The sequence below is a fragment of the Anser brachyrhynchus genome (assembly GCF_964034855.1).
Source record: "Anser brachyrhynchus genome assembly, chromosome: 20".
Lineage (NCBI taxonomy): Eukaryota > Metazoa > Chordata > Aves > Anseriformes > Anatidae > Anser > Anser brachyrhynchus.
Genome location: NC_137713.1, coordinates 8975883 through 8995515, shown reverse-complemented (window position 1 = coordinate 8995515; position 19633 = coordinate 8975883). Strand labels below are relative to the sequence as shown.

At 51.4% G+C, this 19633-nt stretch overlaps 1 protein-coding gene across 4 annotated transcripts; it reads right to left on the bottom strand.

Moving 5' to 3' along the window:
- Window positions 1–1715: 1715 nt before the first annotated feature.
- On the bottom strand, window positions 1716–17775 carry LAT2 (linker for activation of T cells family member 2). 4 transcript variants are annotated; one of them, XM_080562915.1, is made up of 14 exons: window positions 14835–17775; window positions 11944–12065; window positions 10181–10286; window positions 9911–9950; window positions 8853–8896; window positions 8006–8060; window positions 7373–7416; window positions 6971–7009; window positions 6449–6479; window positions 6306–6361; window positions 5558–5623; window positions 5125–5187; window positions 4636–4723; window positions 1716–2566 (listed from the first exon to the last, which is right to left on the bottom strand). In XM_080562915.1, exons 3-14 carry the CDS (start codon window positions 10266–10268, stop codon window positions 2548–2550), a joined length of 633 nt encoding a protein of 210 aa, XP_080419041.1. In that variant the 5' UTR covers window positions 10269–10286; window positions 11944–12065; window positions 14835–17775; the 3' UTR covers window positions 1716–2547. The 4 variants fall into 4 exon arrangements, with proteins under 4 accessions (XP_080419041.1, XP_080419040.1, XP_080419038.1 ...); XM_080562914.1 differs by lacking the exon at window positions 11944–12065 and having other exon boundaries at window positions 14835–17772; XM_080562912.1 differs by lacking the exons at window positions 11944–12065; window positions 14835–17775 and adding an exon at window positions 14637–14828.
- Between the last annotated feature and the right edge of the window lie 1858 nt (window positions 17776–19633).

The window sequence follows — 19633 nt, the reverse complement described above, 5'->3', positions numbered from 1 at the left end:
TCACTGCCTCTGAGTGCAGAGCTGCTGCATTCCTGTAGCTAGCGAAGGCTCCCTGGCTCCATTTGCGATAGCCATAGCAGCAGTGCCAAAATGACATTTAATGTGTCTTCTAAATTGAAAACAGGAAGCGCGTTGCTCACTTGGCTGCCTACCTAACATGAGGAAAAGGAGCTGTATGTACCCATGGGAGATGTCAATTCTTGAATTTTTGTCAGGCAACACAGGATCTGACAGTTTTGGTTTAGCACCAGAAATAATCCTTGCACACCTAAAAATGAGTCCTGAAAGGACAGCAGGTCAGTGAACATGCATGTACGTCCTCACCCATCGCAAAGAAAAACCTTAAGTCTTTCAGAACAAGACTATAAATGTTGATGAAGTTTACTGTAAGAGTCCCTGGATATCTTCCAGCATAATGAGATCACTGGCTGAAAAGTACTTCAGGAGCTTTACAAAGCTGAGGAAGGATTTACCCCTCTCTGCAGCTGGCTGTTCTGGAGAGCTGAAGGAGGGCAATTTGCTCGGTCCCAGTAAGGCGAGGGAACAGACTCCAGATCTAGCTACTGCTTAGGCGCTGCAACTTTCAGATTCTGGCAATGAAGGAACCTCATTCCAGGAAAACGTAACTGGTCTAATCTGCCTCCCTGCTTAGTGAGAAGAATTTTGTGTTTTAATGTTTTGGCCGCACGCTCACCTAACAGCTAGAACTTTCTGGGAGTCCTTTAACTGGATCTATTGCTGCCTGCCGAGGATCTTTTACCGCTGATAAACGTATCTTAAGTGCTTAATGTCTCCCTCTGGTTATGAGATGAATCACAAGTAGGTGCAACATCACTGCACGTCATTGAAAATGGAGCACTTTCCCTCCAGCAGATCTTGAAAAATCTAGTCTGCAGCACTTCATGAAAAGTGGGAGCTTCTTCAGGTGCTGAGTTACTCACCAAGGATGACAATTTCGTGGCCCAGCGTGGGCCAGATGCTCTGTTTCAGCAGCAAAGGGCTCTCCTCATCTCCTTGCCTGTCTGCAAGGCTGTGCAGAGCCAGTGCAGGCTGTGGCTGTCACCGTGTCTGCACCAGGCGCTCTGGGATGCCAGCATGTTCCTCCTCTCTGTGGTCAGTGTCCCCCAGTCACACCAGCTTTTTGCAGGGCATTTAAACATCAGAAAACAAGAGGGCATGAGCAGAAGCTGAACTGGGAGGGGTAAGTAGAAAGGCAGGCTGATAGCTCTGCCTGGGGACGCTCCTGAAGTGCGCTATTTTCTCTGCCGGAAAAGTCCTGCAGGAGCAGGAGTAAATGCAGTTGTAGGAGTCAGAAGTAAAGGTTCCAAGCCAAACACCAAACCACCTGCTATTTCAGCTACACGAGCAGTGGCCCCACGCTCTCAGCAATTCTGCTAAAAATACAGCCGAGACATTTGCAGCAGGAAGCACCTGACATCCCCTTCTCCCACTCCAGGGCTCACTCGCCCTTAGCTCCTCTTCTCTGCTCGTTCTTACCAGTCCTGGAGATGAGTGCTGTGGGCCTCTTCCCTTCTTGAAGAATAGTTTTCTGAACCAATTTTGAGGAATAAGGCTTTGTGGAGCTCTGTTTTCTCCCAGTAGGATCCTGCACGCCATTCGGTGTCATTTCTACACGTGCTCCCATCTCAGCCTATCTCACTCGATCACAAAGACAACATACACATCATAGCAAACCGTAATAAAACGCCAGATTTGCTTTGGAGGTTTTTCAGTTTTAATAAATAAGTGCTATGACAGAGCCAAATCTGTACATGACGGCTCAAGAGACAAGGGTTATGTTTCAGAACTGATGTTCCTACGACAAATCTGAAGGACCAGTGCAATTTCTGAGGCTGACGGCAGTGGATCGGACCTTGTCAGTTGTTGCAGTGCCTTTGTATCGTTATAAAACGGATAACGAAACACAAGGAGAACTGCCACAGACACTGGGAATTACAAGCTGTGAATAAGATGAGGATTTAATCCTCTTTAGTCCTTAGCTTTTGTGAGCAGTTTGGTATCTCATTTAGCTCCAGAGAACCACTGCTGCTGTAACAGCAACCTCTGCCTTGCCAGTTCCTCTCCTGTAGGAAACAGCTTCTGCAGGAGAGCATAGGAACTAAATCAGAACATAATCCCCGTGTTTGAAAGCCATCGTGCATGAGTCAGCCTGACAAATTAAGTAGTTGGCTGCATTACCGCTCAGCAATTTAAAGATTCATTTCATGCTTGACAGGAGAAAACATTGCACAGAGTAGCCGTCCTCCCTCCAGCAGACGTGCAGGGAAGTGAGACGGGATAACGAGCTTGTGGCATGCCCGAGGGAGCCGCTGAAGGGGTCGGCCAGGCTTTGCTGCCGGGCAGAGCGCTCCCTCCAACGCACGTCTGCATCTGGACTTCAAGCAGAGCCTTTCCTCCTCTCAGCGACACCTGTTCCACACGATCTTGGGCACGATCTGGAGAAGATTTCACTGTGGGATCGAAGACTCCTCTTTCCCTATGTACATGCTGGCTGGGTGTGCCCTTACAGCTCGGCGAAGGGCTCCTTCAGACTTTACGCAGTTTACTAGAAAGAAGAGGGGGAAAACAGTGAGTCCACTGACTTTTAGTCCCCGGTTTCACCTTCTTAGCCCTGCTGCCTGTTGCATTTCCTTCCCAGGTAGGGAAGCAGACCTCTGAAGCACTGCGGAATGTGCAGGTCTGGGCAGCAGCCCCAGAGCAGAGAGCACAGCGGGGCCGGCAGCCCGTTTCTGAACCCATCCATCCTCAGTGGCAGACCCATGGTGGCTGGGCACGGGGATTGCACAGCACAGCTCTGCTAGCAAAAGCTGTAATGGAGGCAGTGTTATAATGGCAAAAAGTGCATTGTCAAGTTTAATTTACTTACAGAGCCACCAGAAGTAATTTACACATGGTAGCATTCTGCCAGGGCTTATGGTTGGAGGTCTTCCCAGAAAATCTGCATCACCAGGACTCCTCTGGACAGCAATCCCTCCCTCTTCTGGCTTCCCAGCACCCCTTATCACATCTAGGGGTCTATTTGTGGTAGCCCTGGTGCTGCTTTGATTGTTGCTCTCCACAAAATCAGGAGGGATCATTACAGTAGCTGTGCTAAAGGTTTTGGGCATCTCAGCCCCATTTGTTCCTCTCCCATCTCCAAGTGAGGTGGGCACTGTCCCCACTACAAACAGCAAATGGAGCAGCCTAGTGTTGCGTAGCCGTTAGCAGAGCAAAAAGCAGGAGGGCCATGCTGTGACTAATGCACAGATGTAATCCCTTCATCCCTGAAATTTCTCAGTGGAAGAGGAATAAATGCAGATGTGCTTGTAAAAGTTACCATTACGGCCCTTTCATTTATTTCAGGGATAACCTGGCTTGCTTCCTTCCCTCCAGATACGCAGCTATCATGGTGCCTGGCTATTCCATAAACACCTTCCAAAAGGCAAACAAAGCGAGCTTCTCTGCAGCCCTATCTGAAGCAGCCCGTTTCTACAGCACGACCTCAGTTCACTCCAGCTCAAGCAAAAGGGAGGTGTTGAGCACATCGCTCACGCTGGGGCTCGTGCACGCAGCTGGCGTGGTGTTAAACCACAACACACAGGTGCTGTCCCCGTCCCGGCAGAGATGCTGGGCCGTGGGTCCCCACGCCAGGTGTGCAGCAGACCCAGCTGTATTTGCTGCCGGCCAGACCACGTGCGTGTGATGTTGGGATGCGACCCGAGTGACACACGGCAAAGTCCTCAGCCAAAAAGCACAACCTGCCCTGGGCACAGCACCCCTCCAGCAGTGTTTGTAAGGGCACATGCTGCTGAGGACGGGCTGCTGAAGTTCAAAGCAAATGCTGCAACACAGAGAACGGGGCTTTGGATGGTGATGGCAAGCCTTAAACACTTCACATGGTTTCAAAAAAATCCCATCTGGGGTCTGCCTGCCACTGGCACCTGCAGTTTGTGGGTGCCACTTGGCACAGGGATGATCCCACTGGGTCCTGCAGGTGCTCGGAGAGCAAAAACCCAATGGGGAGTGATGCTGGTCCCAGTGCGTGTCCCGGCTGGGCTCCAGTCCCAAGCAGGGTGACCAGCACTGCACACTGTAGAGAAACCACAGACTCATACATGAGCACGGTGATGGTTGTGGGTTTTTTTAACCCTTTCCCAGCAACCCACACCCACTCCCCTGCCTTTTTGATCTCTGCTGATGGCTCAGCTGGCATTTACTGCAGACTCCCCACAAGGGCTGCTGGGGCCCATTTGGGGCCGTAAAGCAGCCCCTGTCATGGAGTTTGGTGTCTCTAGGGCTGGTTTTCTTCCGTACTGACAATGTATTTTGTCAACCACTCGCTCAGAGCTGCAGGAAGACTTCAGGGCGCTCTGCGCACGCTTTTGACTTTTAATTGCCTCCAGAAACTCGGTATCAGCAGCTACTGGGTTGCTGCTGAGCGCAGAGCAGGGTGTGCAGCACCAGCTGGGGCTCGAGGGGACTCCTTGCTGTGCTCTGCCCCCACACTGCAAAAACCAGCGGGGTCTGGGGGTTCTGCCCGCAGCACACGGCCCAAAGCTGCTCAGAATTGGTTTCACAACCCAAACACAATCCTCCCTCCCCTAAATATGTTCACCAAGTGTTTGCTCTCCTTACCTTTGCTTTGACAGCAGGGTGGGGTCCAACGCGGGGTCGGTGTTAACGTAGTCCGGCTCCTCGTCCTGGCTCTCTATGTACAGCGCTGCTAATGAAGAAGGAAAGCACCCATCATTAATTGGGATAATTTGAAAACACCCACCATGCACGCTGTGTGTCTGGCCAGCACGTTTAGCCTTCAGCATTGACACATTTTTGTATCCGGGCTAAGAAACCTCACATCACAGCATCAGGGTTTCAGAGGGGCTTCGAGACGGGCACAGCCGTGGTGGCCTTCCAAGCACTGGGAACGCCCCGTCCCACCGCAGCCACAGTCACACGTAAAACTGCCAAATGTATGTGGCAGTTTGCATGCTTAGTTGTTCATCATGGATGGAAAAAGATCCCAAAAAGGGCCAATGACTGCATTGCCCCGAGCACCGTGTAGCACAGCAGGCATCCCACCCACGAGCCGAGACCGTAAGCAGCAAGCAGCTGCTGAGGACATACCTGTACTTTGCTCGATTTTCCACGCGTGTATCGCCGTGCTGTTCTCGTAGTCATCCACGTCATCTGTGAGTAAGCAGAGTTTGGACAGGATGATGCTGAACAGCGAGTGGGCTAAAAGCGGGCCCTGGGAACCCCCACCCAGTGCCACCGTCCCACCGCAGGCTGGTGACACTGCCTCAGCCACCTCCCCGCCCTGGTTTCTGCAGGCACGGATGGGCTTGGGGCAGCCCCACGCTCCTGCCTCCCCTCATCACTCCAAACGGAGCGGCGTGGGCAGCGCCAAAGGAAAGCAAAACAGCTTCATTTTTCGATTGTGACGGCCCAGGACAGAAGCCCAAAGCCCCTGTGGTCCAGCACCTTGTGCTGGCAGTGATGAGCAACCTGAGCTGGGGGCTAAATCGCAATGAAAGTCGGCACAAAGCGCTGCACGTACCCAGCCCGGAGCCACAAGCGTCCCCAATGAAGACATTCTGGTAGGAATGGGAATCCTCCTCTTTGGCTGGCAGAGAGAAGAAAGGGGGAAAAAGGATGTAGGGAAGCAGGAGCAGTGCCGGAAGGACTCAGCTCCCGATGGGCTTTGTGCTTTGCTGTCAGCTGCCTGCAGGAGAGGGCTGTTGACCACAACAAAACATGCCATAGACTAAAAAGTGTCAGTTTCGGGGACAGCCCGTGCAGGTCAGCTCTCTGGATGTGCCTGTGGGCAGCTGAGCCACGCAAGGGTTGTGTTTTTTTGGAATAAGGTAATTTTTTTGGTAAATAATAATTTTTTTCCCCACTTCCTCTCAATCTCTTTAAATAAAAAATAGGCTTCGCGTTCTCAAGTTCATTTCAGGTAACAGATTGATGCCCAAGTCAGTGCAGTGAAACGCTGAGTGCCCAGGGAGGCGAGAATGTTTCACGGATGCAATATCTGCCTTGAGAAGGTGCCTTTGAATGGAGCAGTGTGTTTTGCCCCACCTTCACTCCCTACCCCAATAAGCCAAGCACACAAAACATTTGAAGCCCTCCTTTTGGTGCAAGGCACCCCCTGGACTGCGCCTGCCTCGGGCTGAATGGTGACGGGACAGCGAAGTGGAGAGGGGCAGCACTGCAGGCTCCCTGCGGGCTCCCTGCAGCCACGGGTCAGCCGGCACGCCGTGCTGGTGCTGGAGGCTGTGGCGGTGCTCGCGTGGAGACCTTACCGTTGGGTGAGGTGAAGCACTTGGCATGCTCATAGAAATCCACAGAGATGGGCTCCCTGCAAGAAGGAAAACCTCGCTCAGCTGCGGCTGCCCAGGAAGGCCCATAGCCCTCTGAGTGGCGGCGAGCGACCGTGGCCACTTACACGTAGGCAGCATCCTCGCACAGGTAGTCCTCTGCAAGCACAAGGGATTTCCTGTTAGCACACCAACCACATAAACTCAAAACCCCCAAATTCTCCAAGCCTGGTCATAGCGGATGGCCCCGGCAGGCAGCAGGCCCCAAAACCCACTGAGGCAGCACCGAGCAGGGCTGGGAGCCCTGAGCAGAGCAGGATGGACTCTGCCAGGTGAGGGGGAGATCGGGGATGTAGCCCCCGTTTTGGGAGAGTGGAGTGCAGTCCCACATGGCAATAGTCCTTGTAGGGCTGATGCTAGCTCCAGGAGTACAGCCCCACACTGCAATAATCCTCACAGGACTGATGCCAGCTCCAGGAGGGAGCTGGGGGCTGCCACGAGCACCTCAAGCCCTTCTCTTAGCCATGAATTAAATCATGTGCAGCTTAAAAGCAGCAAGCCAGACCTGCAGCACACCGCTTCCCACCTGCCTCATCCGCTGCCCATCACAAGCTGCCCCAAGCCCCCGAAGCCACCCGTGTGGCACGTACCTGTCAGTAAGTTCTGGTACCGGGGCTCGGTCCTGCTCTCTGGTACGACAAAGCACAGGGGGACGTTACAAAGGGAAGCGGGCAGGGGACACCCGCCACCAGCTGCCTTTGCAGCTCACAGACAGCATGGACACAGTGGGAATGGCCAGGGGCGGATTTTAGATTATCCAGCCCCATGGCTCTAACCAGGACTGGTGAGCTGTAGCAAACCAGCCTGGATCTTTACCCTCAGATCCAGTTCTTATCAAGTGTCCCCATGTAGACACAAAGGGAGCTCCCTGCTCCATAAACAAGCGGAGATTTGCTACATCCCCACCCAGGAATTCTGTGGCTGGTCTGTCCCCACTGCCGTGTGGGTGCAGAGCCCAGCGAGCGGGCGAGCGTCCCGGCGGAGATACTCACCGATGCCAAGGGGACGGCAGGCGCCGAGCTCCTCGTGGGCTTTCCTGAAAGAGAGCGAGCACTGCGTGTGTCTGCAGGTGCTGTCGGGCTAATGTGCTGTTTGTAGCTGGGGCTTGCAGGAGAAGGGAGCTAAATCCTCAGCTCTGAGCAAACCGCAGGAAAACCTCTGTCCGTGAAACCCCCTTGTCTGTTTGCAACAGGAAATGCATCGAGCTGACAGGTTTGGGGTGAAACCCCAAGGTGGGGATGACCACGCCTGGGTAGTGCAGCAGTTATTGCTGCCCTGCTTCCTGGGGCGCTGGTGGTGGGCAGGAGGGGATCTCTCATGTCAAACTGCTTATAAGCAAAGAACAGCACGTTCTTTTTTGTGGTATACCTGTTACAGACAACCATGGCCTGTTTCCTTGGGTTTGACTTCAATACTACGAGTAAGATGCAGATAGGCTGAAGAAAATTCAGAAAAAGACTAAACCCACGACTGACCAGCAATAATTAAGCATAGCCCGACCCACACCTACAAGGCACAGCACCCAGTCCCAAACCCTCGGCATTCTCATATGCTGGGTGGACTTCATCCAAGCTTGCCTCTACAGCTAGGTTATGCCTTGTTGTGTATGTGTTTTTTTCACCTACCTTGTTATTGTGAAGTTTTCAGGTTCCTTAATCTGGTCTAGCCTTTGCGTTACAGCTAGCACCAAGAACAAAACGAGATGTTAAAGACCATGGCAGCAGATATTACAACGTAAGCACGGAGCATCCAATGCTGTGAATTCCCCAGTATTGGCAAGCGTTACTCTAACATGCCATGAAACAGCTTCCAAATTGTTCCTCAAAAGCACACCAAGGCCCAAATGGGAAACGAGTAGAGAGAAACGCGCTGCCTGTGCAGGCAGCAGAGCTAGCAAACACATCAGAGGAAGCCACAATCCTAATCGCTGCCTTATTTCCTATTCTCCCCCAAACACGCTCAATTTGGGGGCCTGTTGCGCGCTCAGCACCCTTTCTGCCCAGCTGAGCTGCGCCAACGGGCCTCCAGCTTCGGCTGGGAGGGGGCGGACACTTGCTGGGGCCTGGTGGGACAGGGCCGGGCAGTGCCGGTGACATTTGCTGCAGCCCTGCCAGCGGCTCGGTCAGGGTAGGAACCAAAAGGTCAGCGTGCAACCAGCCCCGCCGCAGGAAGCAGCGAGAGGGCGATGACGGATGAGTCACTGCGATCGCTCCGGGCTTCCCCGCAGCGCCAGCAGCGTGCTGTCAGGGGCCCAAACCAACCAGCTCCTGCGCTTCCATCGTTTTAGTGATTTGTTCTCAATGGAAACGTAGATTTTTGTGGGAGTTCGGAATCCACACGCCCAGAAGCGCCTAAGGAGGCTTCCACACTGCCAGCGGCTGCCTGGCTTTGTGGTCACCTTTTTATTTTCACACAGCCTTGCCCTGTGCCCACAGAGCCCCCACCCCGTGCCCCTGCAAGGGCCGTACTCACTGGAGTGGGACCGAATCACCTCAAAGCTCTGCTGGTTTCCGAGCCTGGAAAAGACAGAAGCGCCACGTCAGCTGAACCGTGGGGTGCATGACACGGAAAATAGACCCGGTGCTGCAGACCACACAGGCCCGTGGTGGCCCTGAGGCCATTCTTCCCCTCCGCCTCCCTTTGGGCCTCCTCTGTGTGGGCCTCCACAGCAGAGACGTGTTTGAGGCCCATGGGCAGCGCGGCCAACGCCAGCCAAGGGAAAAACCCAGGGGTGAGGAAGACGTCGTTGGGCACACCATGAGCCCGAAATCTAGCAACTGAAACCAGGCACCAATTCCAACAAGCCAGGACAACAGCGCAGGCTCGCGGTGGGACGGAGCCATCATTGGCTCCTGCGTCGCTCCGTGAAGGACACAGAGCCCCGCTGCCAGGCAGCCTGGCCTCTGACAGAGCCCCTTCACACCACGCTCGCTCCTTTATCAAAGGTTAAAAAAGTGTTGGCTTTTTTTTTTTTTTTTCTTAATATCATTTAGCTGTGGTTTGTCTGTTAGCGAAGGAAATAAGGGGGTGTGCGTGTGCATGGTCGTGTTTCCTTCACTGTTTGAGCTGCAGCTGTGGTGGCTGGCTCTGGCACGCGTCCCCACCAGCACCGGGCAGAGCTTTGCTTGTGGAGCCACGCGTCTCTCCCTGTCCGTCCATGACAGGACAAGGCAGGGATGTGCCCTTCCTATTTTTCCAGACATTTTTCCATCGGGTTACTGACTCACGGGTCTCGTGGGCACAGCTTCATTTCGGGTTGTTCCTTGTGACGGCATTCCCCCTTTACTGGGGCACGCTGCCTAGTGCACTGCCGGCGGCAGAGCTGGGGTACAGATATATAGAAGATACAGAATATATTCATAAATATAGTTAAATAATAAATATATATATACGTATTATTTCGTGTGAAGTCCAGATATTGGAGGAGCACTGCCCAGCTGGTGGATGTGCAGGGCATGCAGTGGGTCTGGGTCTGACCAGGGTCTCCCAAACAGTTTTGGGGAGAAACATTATGGCAAAAGGCAACTTACTGACTTGTCTGCTTGCTCTGTTTCTTTTCTCGCTTTGTACCTGAAAGAAAAGAAAGCAAGCTCTTACAAAAGGGTGACGCAGGCCTTTGAGATCAGAAAGGGAAGGACCGCTGAAACGCATTCAGGAAACTCCTTGTGGGGACCCCAGCCCCATCCTGCAGCCTCCTGAGCTGCAGGCACCCAGCACCCCCCCTTGCAGAGGGGACACCCCAGAAGGAAAGCACCCTCCCGGCCAGCCCCGGGGTCCCCGTGCCCACGGCAGCACCTTACCGGAGAGCTGGCACTTGACGCAGGCGCTGACGGCCGCCCCGAGCAGCATCAGCGCGGCGGCCACCCACAGCAGCTCCAGCTGCGCCATGGCCCCGCGGTGTCCAGCCTGCAACACAGCCCCGAGAGCGACCCGTGAGGCTCCGCGATGCCGGACCTGCCTGCTCTGCTTCAGGCAGAACTACTGCCAGTGATACACCCCAGCACCGCCTGCGGCCTCGAGATGTCTCGTGCACCTGCTCTTCCCCTCCTTTCCACGCCGGGTGACTCCACGAGCAACAGCGAATGCTTATTCAATAATCACCATGATTTGGCTTCAGTTTCTCCCTTTGAAACACAAACCTACACACATAACAGAAAGCAGCCTGCTGGGACTGGGACTGATCACTTAGCCCATTCCTGTTCCCCAGGGCCAGATTTTCTTTACCTACAGATTTTTTTCCCCTAAACCTTTCTCTTTAGCCCCTAGTGCTGGAGATATTACACCTCGCCGGAGGCCAGAACCTCACTGGGCTGCCAGGTGGGAAGTTTCCCTGCTGCCTAACCCGAATCTCCCATATCACAGCTCAAGTCTGGACGGTGTTGTTATAGCTGCTGTGGATAGGGAGGGGGAGAAAAAATATATATATATTTCATATAGAAAGCAGCAGCTGGATTCCGCCCTGCTCAGTCTCCGCTTGCGTAAAGGAGTGAATAACATTCCTTTCCCCAAGTTGCCAGTCACAGTGACCCCCGACTCACACAAATGAAAACCCAAAATGGCTCACACAAAAGAAAACCCAAAGGCCTCCCCACACGGTGGCCATGCAGCTCCCAGAATTGCACAGACGCCCTCCCCTGCACACCAGTCTTGGCTGGAGACACTGGTGGGAGGTTTGTGACTGGCGGTGGGACCCCAGTCCTGCACCAGCAGCCTAATGACCAGGGCACAGCGCGAGCTGTGGTGGTGCTGATTATTATTATTAATTATCATTATTATTAAAGGCAGGTTTTGGGGTGTTTTCGTTTCTATCTTTCTTTCTATTTTATTTTATTTTTTTTAAGGTAAGGCAAAGCTGAAAGAGCCCAACAGCACTGACCTAGTTCGTGCCTTTGTAGGGCAGGTCACCATCTCCCTTCTAGCGGTGGTTTTATTTCTATAGCGGTCAGTAACGTAACAAAACCGGCCACTTCCCGAACCCTTCTCTCTCTGGGAACTAGGACTGCTCACAGGGGCTGCTGAATGGGCACCTTGCCTCTGCTTCCGCTCAGCATCCCCGCCAGCATCGACGCACAAGCACGGCCCCAGGCTGGATGTTATTATTTGCATTCAGCAAACACACAAGTCAATGAAAATCCTTTTTTTTTTTTTGTTACAGAACCTGCTCTCATAAGGCATGAAATATCTCATTGGTGCTGTATTGGAAATGCATAGTGAACCTGCAGGGCTTGCTGCAGGGAGTTCACAGGGGGTCCAACAATGCCACATTCTGCTGCAAGTATTTAGTTAAGCGCTTGGGTCAAGCAGTTTTAATTCCCAAAATAAACCATATGCCTCAAAAAAAAGTAAATTAAAAATTTAAAAAAAAAAAAAACGGACCAAATGAGAGCAGGATTTCTGGGGTCCTGCCCAGGTGGGGAGCTCAGACGGAGTGGGCACCGCTCCTCCCCTCTGCTGCCCAGCACCTTGGTGCCGAGGCAAGAAATCACACGTCTGTGCCGGAAAGGAGCTGATGGGAGAGGGCGATGATCGCGTTTATGACAAGCAGAAGGCTGGAGGCACTTACTCACTGCTGGCGGGTTATAAATAAGTTATCTAGGCGGCTGAACGTGCTTTCCCAGCTCTCTGCCTTGGGGAGATGGGCGAAGAGAATACATAGGCTCGAGCCACTGCGGTCTGTGACGAGGCCTGAGCATAAGAGAAAGATGCAGAGAGTGAAGGGCCTGCTGAGCGGGCTTGCTTTCAATGAGCTAAACTCAAGCATGTAGAAAAATCCCTTCTGAAGAGTTTCAGATCTTCAGAAGTAAAATTCAGAGAGTGAAGGTATGGCCCGTTCTGTTTATACACACATCCCTTCTCCTTTTGCGTCTGTCTCCTTTTTAGCACTGGCAGAAGTTTCTCCTTACAGGAGGAAGCCGGTGCCGGTGGCACCTCCCGCAGCAGGCGATGCCCACGACCCGCAGCCCTGAGAGCAGCACCCAGAATAAATAAATGAATGAATGTGGGCCATGAATTGAGGCACCCACGGTAAATAAATGAATTGTGGGCAAAGCAAGGACCCCTGCAGCATACCCGCCTGAACAGGGCATCTCTTCTCACATCCTTGGCTATTTCTAGCAACAAAACAAGCTTTTTTTTTTTTCTTTTTTTCTTCTAATGGGAGGAAGAAAATGACTTGCAAAAGGTCCTGCAGTGTGTACAGTAAGTTGTCTCACCCAGGCCGTTGGGGCAGGAGGTTTCTAGCCCTACCTGGAGGGTTTCTTTCTTCCAGCAGTGGGACAGTGTGAGTTACAAGACGGTCCCACCATCAGCAGCCCCGGGAGGAGAGCTGGTTTCTACAGGGAGGGCTGGAAGGCCACTGGTTTTAAGTCTGCTGAAGCAGAGTGAGAGCACGCAGACATTCATTGTCAGTCTGTCTGGGACAGAAACGCAGAAGTGCGAAATGCTATTTAACTTTAAAAGACAACACCAGTGTGACAACGAGAGGGTATAAACTGAACGTGCACAATCTAGAAATAAAATCCCTGATTGCCAGAGGGATGGAAAGTCTGGGGCAGCTTTCCTGAAGCAGCATGAGGTGCAAAAAGCTTATTTAGTCACCCTTTAAGAGCACTTAAAACTTGAACTTTTTGCCAAAAATCCAGAAGAGCAAGGAGCGCGTTGATGTGGCATGGTTCAAATGATTTTTTTATTCTATCAGATCATTTCTGATGAAGTCATTTTTGGCTCTTTGCAGATACCAAGCCCACTCTGTAAATTTTCACTGCAAGATAAAGACTGAAAATGCTGGTTTAGGTCATATACTAAACCTATCTGTAAAAATGCCCCAAAATCAAATATCAAACAGTCTTCCCTTCCCTCCTGAAAGTTAGTTTCATGATCTTCAATCTGCAATAAATTAAGATAATTCAGACTGATTGGATGAGTCACTGGCACGAACTATAAAGCAGAGAGTTTATTTAAAAACTCGCTGTGTGAAATGTAGAACATGGACTTATTGAACAGATGCAATATTCAGCTTGACCCAGTGGCTCTAATGTTTCTAAGAAAAGAAACGCGACTTTCTGTTTGTCTACGTTGCACAGATTACCGCAGAAAGTCTCATCCACTTAGAAACTGAAGTCTTAGAAATTGAAGACCAAAGGAAGCTCCTGTGGTTGGACCCACTTCAATGACCAGTGCTGAGCCTTCAGGCAAGCTCCTTCCAGAGGTCTGCATGACCCACTTTCTACCAGATTTGATGCCAGTGTCATTTTTTCTTGAGAAAACTGCTGTGGTATAGATACGATCTGTTTTTGTACAGCTATTCAAGTAGACCATGCTTTATTTTATGCCAGGAGAGCAGGAGGCACATCTCAGTAGGACACAGGACAAGAGGGACAACTGAAATGATAAATGAACTCCCACAGAGACGAGCACTTTGTAAAATGCTTTTAAAAGCCTCAGCTGGAAAATACAGCACAAAATCCTAATCACATGCATGCACGTCAGCATAAGGACGTATTTCATGGAAATATCTTGTAATTGTCCCTAACTTCCCATGGTTTGGGCAGCATTGAGCCACGCAACACCCTTCCCTGCAGAGTCTGGGGGTATGCAAGATTAAGCACTGAAGATACAGGGAATTTGCGTGCCCGTAAGTAAGTACCCCTACGTAACAAGCTCTCCTATTTACCCCAGAGTAATGAACATGAGCTGATATTACACAGGATTATCCCACAATTATCCCCAGTTTTCCTAATGAGTCTACCTCACAGCCCCCATTACACTGAGCACTGATCACAAGAGAAAACTGATGCAAAGACAAAGATCTATTTTCTGTCTGGGGTTAGTTATTTCAAGCACTAATATGGAGTAAAATAAACACATTCATAAGATCCCAGTAAGCCCCAAAAGACAGAAAATCCACAAAGTGTAGCAAAAATCAGCTATTTTATGGGAGTGGGTCTTGGAGGGGAAGACACGGTGGGATGCAGTGGTCCCAGAAGCAGGAGCCCAAAGCAGGACCGGACACATCCATGGGGTTGGCAGCTCAGCACAGCCTGCTTGTGCTACAGGGACCCCAAAATGCCCAGAATCTTTTAGTAGAAACAAATGCAGAAAGAATACAGTTAAAAAAAGCCACGCTGCCATCAGCAGAGGGGAACAAGAGATGTTAAAAATAACAGCGTAAAACAGGCAAACTGGATTGCACGTGCTGGGCTCTCATCTCGAGGGGTCTCAGTGCTGCTGAGGGGTTATATTCGGCAATTTTCCTACCTCGGAGCTCATCAGATGGTGGTCACGAGCAGCAGCGGAGAGTAACACGGCGCGTTTCAGAGGGATCTGGCAGGGGTGACCCCAAACCTTCACTAAAACACTCACTAAGCTCCAGCCCAGGATCCGTGAGCTCACCGCTCCGTCGGGACAACCTGCAGGTCCCCAAAGCCTTGGTGCCACCCGCCCGTCCCAGCTCACCTGCAGCCTCAGCCGGCCGTCCCCATGCGTCCCAGCTCCTCGCGCACCTCACGGCCGCAGCCGCCAGCACTGGAGCCGGTTCCTCCGAGGATCGTTAGCCAGCTTCTGGTTTCCTGTCACCATCTGAATCATTAACCCCAACATCCGCCGCCGGCCGACGGTCAGCCCCTCTCCGGCTCGCGGGAGCCCCGCGGGCGGTGCTCCCCCAGAGTCACCTCTCGCAGAAGCCGTTCGGATCCACAGGGGGAGAGGAAGAGGCTCGGGCAAGAGCCACGCGTGCTGCCGGAGCCCTCGAGCTCCAGATTTGGCGGTGCCCCTCAAACGTTCAACGCCAGCAATAACTTCCCCTCTAGCAAAGAGCCCCAGGAAAATTATCATTGCGCTGAGCGTTACTTGCGGCAGGCGCTGCCTGAAAAAGCTTGGAAGAGGTGAGACAAGTTGGAAGCCTTCTCTTAGGTTTTACAGAGAGGATGACAGCCTTGGAAGGGCAGCGCAGAGCCTGAGGTCGCTGCTGCTAGCGGACAAACTGGGAGCCCCACCGAGGTGCGTTCTGTCCAGCAGTAAGAACAAAACCATCTCACGTGCTCCAGCAGTGGCAGCGTGCAGACAGCAGGCACAATTGCACTGTACTGATAAAGAAAAAACCAATAAAACAACCCCCAAAGAGTAGATGATGATTTTCTTTTGCACTTGAAAAGACTAAGGAGGGGTTACGAAAAAGGGCTCAGTGATAACTGCTGGCCTGAAGCCCCGACACAGCGCAGGGACACGTATCCTGCTCTAAGAATAGGACGTGCACGCGGCAGCCCCGCGTATTTATAGCTAGCAGAGAGCAACAGCCAGCCCGGCACATGTTTTACAACTGCAAACAAAACGCTTCGTGCCGCCTCTCACCAGGGCACTACATACATACGGTCATGCAAATCATTCAGCCAAGGGAAATTTTGTTGTATTTAAATGAGCTGGGGCGCTCTCGAGATGCTGCAGCCAGTGAGCTGCACCCTTCCCTCTCTCCCCCGGAAGGGGACTCTTCTATCACAAAAATGATAAAATAATCATCTGTTCACAGCGTCCGCAACTCCGGGATGGGAACCTTCGCTATCAGGCTGTCAGAGGAAACATTGCTCTGTCAAGACAGTTAACCACTGTGTGCGCCTATGCGCTCGTATTTAGATTTTATCTACTCCGATTCGAACCAGAGGTGCAAAACTAAAGGGCTCCCGTGTGAAATCCAGGCATGGATCAAAAAACGCAGCACGTGGGGGCTGAACCAGAGACCAGAAGCGCAAGAGCCAGCTGTGAATGGTTTGTAGGGCTTACGCCTGGCTCTGTGCACGGGATGAGAACTGCACCACCTCCCACTGCTAGTCCAGCTGCTACAAAACGGGCTTTTCTGGCAGAGCTCACAGCTATGAAGTAGTTTATTACGTATTTTCTAGCAGCATTTATCTATTTAAACATAAGCAGCTGACAGAAGCTTTACAAAACCGTTGCTTATAGCAAAACCGTTGCTCTGACTATGCTGGGGACAATTACAGTTCTCCTTTTTCATATCAAAAGAAGTTTATTATTTTATTAGGAACAACCAGTGCTAAAAAGGGACCCTTTACTTGCCCGCAGCCTCTCTGATCCGCCTCACAGCTTCAGAGATGACTCAGTGCCTCCGCAGGGACGTTACCAAGGCTGGCACGGGCTGGAGCAAAGGCACCTCGTGCCGGGCGCCCATCGTCCCAGCACGGCTGCCCAGCCCCTGCAGGGCAGGTAAAAGCCACTGCCGTGCCTGAGGAGCGGCACGGGTAGCGAGAACGATCGGCCATACGAGGCAGTGGGGTCACCCCGAGTACGTTACGGCAGCCCTCGGGTCGAGTGACGCCCTTTGAGGACGTCAGTCCCTTTCTCGCCTTACTGCAGTAAGGCAGATGGCCACACGGACACCATTTCTTGTCCATCTTTATGTTTTTTATATATATATTTTATATTTCTCACAAGAAGCGCTTCAGCGTCAGAGCCTTCGCTCCATGCGGCCACCAACACGGCCACAAGTTCTGCTCCCGAATCAAACTCCGCTCACGGTACCAGGCTCCACGCAGTGCCTGACACTCCCGTAACCCCCGTGCCCCATCCATACCCGCTGCTAGAAACCATTTCTAGCCTGGTAAATGGCCAAAGACAGAAGCATCATGCTTTTATCTGCTACAATAAATGATAGAAAACATCATATTACAATTCCATCTTTCTTTGTCCTTTTTCAAAGCTGACCCATTTCAGCTTCTTTCTTTTGCCTGTGAGCAAATTTACCTTCAGTTCATTTTACCAACGAACCTAACTCTCTTTTTTTCTCCCCTTCCTTTTGCTACACAGCTAACCAGCCGCAGAAAGATCTCTTGGGGCCCAGAGAGGCCGTGGGAAGGCAGCTTCTGGCCCCCCCCAGCTTACCTGCTGAATGCCCTGGGGGCCAGGTGACATCCTCTGATAAAGGTGGGGCCTGATCACGGACCAGCTGCATTTGCTGGAGCTAACGACTACCGCTGGTCAGAGAAACCGTGATCAGTAAAAAAAGCACCAGCTAAACCTGGCCTTTCTGCAGAAACACGCTTAAAGTTTTGAGGAAAGCTTTGCAAGCTCCAACAGGATCTTTCTCCCGGAGCTCATAAATTTTGCAAGTAAATTACCAGTGACACCGTGAGATCTGCACGCAGATCAAATCCCCCCTGCAGGAGCAAGCTTTGGGACCAGAGCAAGCACGTATCACCCCGATTACAAGGTGCTTTTGTTTTTGCCAAGTTTTCATGGCAGCTTTAACGAAAAGCCATGTCTCGGAGGAAATTTTCTGACTTGCTGAAGTAGCGCACGCGTTTTTGTGAAGACCAAGAAACGTCTTTCCTCTAAGCTACAGTTGTCTGAGCACTTCCCCAGCTAAAGGGGAAGTGCCACCTCCCACCCTGCCCCAGCTGCACGCCCCACTGCAAATCCGATCTCACCGAGCCGAAACTGAAAGCAGCTCTGTTACCGCCGAAGATACATGCTGCTACCACCCAGTGGAAAGAAAGCTCACAGCCAGGATTTCCAGGTGCTTTACGCATTTTGGCCAAGTAAGACTTGAAAGGACTAATTCTGCACATCCCTGTGGTGCTGTAAAGCTTCTTCCTGTTCTTATCCTGCTCAGTTCATCCTTGCTGACAAAATAAGTCTTATATTTGAACACAAAAACCTAGAAGGTTTGAATGCTTTTATTTAATTTTTTACAGCAATATAAATTTTACAGATTGGTTACAGTACAGATTTTGCAGGGGTTCAGAGAGGTACTTGGTGATTTTTTGGTTTATTTAAAGGAAAGAGGCGGATCTTGGGAGCACGGTGACATGAACAAAACAATCTCATAGTAGGAAGCAAATCCCTGCCATGCTGAACACTACCCTGGCTGCGACCTACCGGGCAGAAAGGTGGCAACCAGCAGTGATCCCAGCAACGACACCAACCCTGGGGTACTCTAAGAGCTTTGCACAAGAATTTGAGAGCTTACAGGTAAGCAGGTTGTTTCTGTAACAGCGCTGAAGATCCTTAAAGCCCTTGGACAGACTTTTCTGCAAAAGGGACAGAAATGAGGGAAGTCGATGTTAAAATTAGCCTGCCGCTGGGCAGGCAATGCCATGTAACAGTTATTGCAGCTGTGGAAAAGGAAACCGTAAAATACTTCAGATTTAATAACCCGAGCAGCTACAGTAACGTGAGGAACGTGATCTCAGACCTAACAGCAGCGACACCGTATGCACAGCGTAACACCGCGCGTGCTGCCAGAACCCGACCTGCCAGTCCTCGTGTCCAGCTAAGTTGTGTGTGTGAGCGAGCAGACGCCGGGAGGAACCTGCAAAGCTCCCTAACGAGCAGAAAAGGTGCAAGCTACACATACAGCTTTGGTAGGACGTTTCCCCAGTTAGCCCAGGGCATGCAACGACATCAGGATATTGCTGTTACTAATGTGCATCAGGCCTGACAGTCGAGTGTCTGGCACCGAAGGATTAAATCATTTCAGAAAGCGGAGTCCAAGAATATGATTACACGTTTTTAAATGCCCCTGACTGATTTAATACCGCCATACCAAGTGGTATCGCAAATAACAGAATACACTGCAGAATATATAAATGTAATGTGTATGTACACACTAAAAAACGGCCCTCTGCTGCTTCGTATTTACTCGATTCCTTAAAATCCTGTACTGGGATAAGTGACACATAAGAGGAGGGATTCAGCTGCCAGATGAGAAATATTCCAGTCAGCTGGAAATCAAATTCCTCTTCAGCCACAGAAACTCCCCTTTCTAAAACTTTAAGACAAGCGTCACCTACAAAATGGAATCCCAAAAATCCAGTCCAGAAAAAATGCCCCCAAAGTAACTGATGCTGTGCTAGAATATGCCAGGATATATAATACACTGACAGCCTCATTCCTCCAGAGCCTTTGGGCTCCTCTCATAGGAAAACCCAGAAACCATCAGAATGCAGAACATCAACTTAACACGATTTTAAGGATGCCCAGAGTTCACAGCTTACTGATTGTGTTCTTGCTGAAAGCCAGTCTGAATAACCCTGAGCAGGGTTCCATGCAGGAAGAGGGAATGAGGTCTGTTTAGGAAACCAGTCATCTACGCTCAGCTTTGTCCAAAGACGCACTCCAGGCAAGTGGGGAGATTCCTGGTAAAGCCACTCCACAGAGCTTTGCTGAAAGCAGCCAGCGGGACATGGGTGGCTGTGAAAGTTACTGCGCGTGAATGCTCTGACGAAGGGCGCATTTCAAAATTC

What these genes read in the sequence shown, in the direction of transcription:
- LAT2 (XM_080562912.1), bottom strand. An exon ending in CTGCCGTCCCCTTGGCATCG is followed by an intron (nt 7,010 to 7,372) that starts GTGAGTATCTCC and finishes TTGTCGTACCAG; the next exon opens with AGAGCAGGACCGAGCCCCGG. An exon ending in CGCTTGTGGCTCCGGGCTGG is followed by an intron (nt 5,188 to 5,557) that starts GTACGTGCAGCG and finishes GCTTACTCACAG; the next exon opens with ATGACGTGGATGACTACGAG.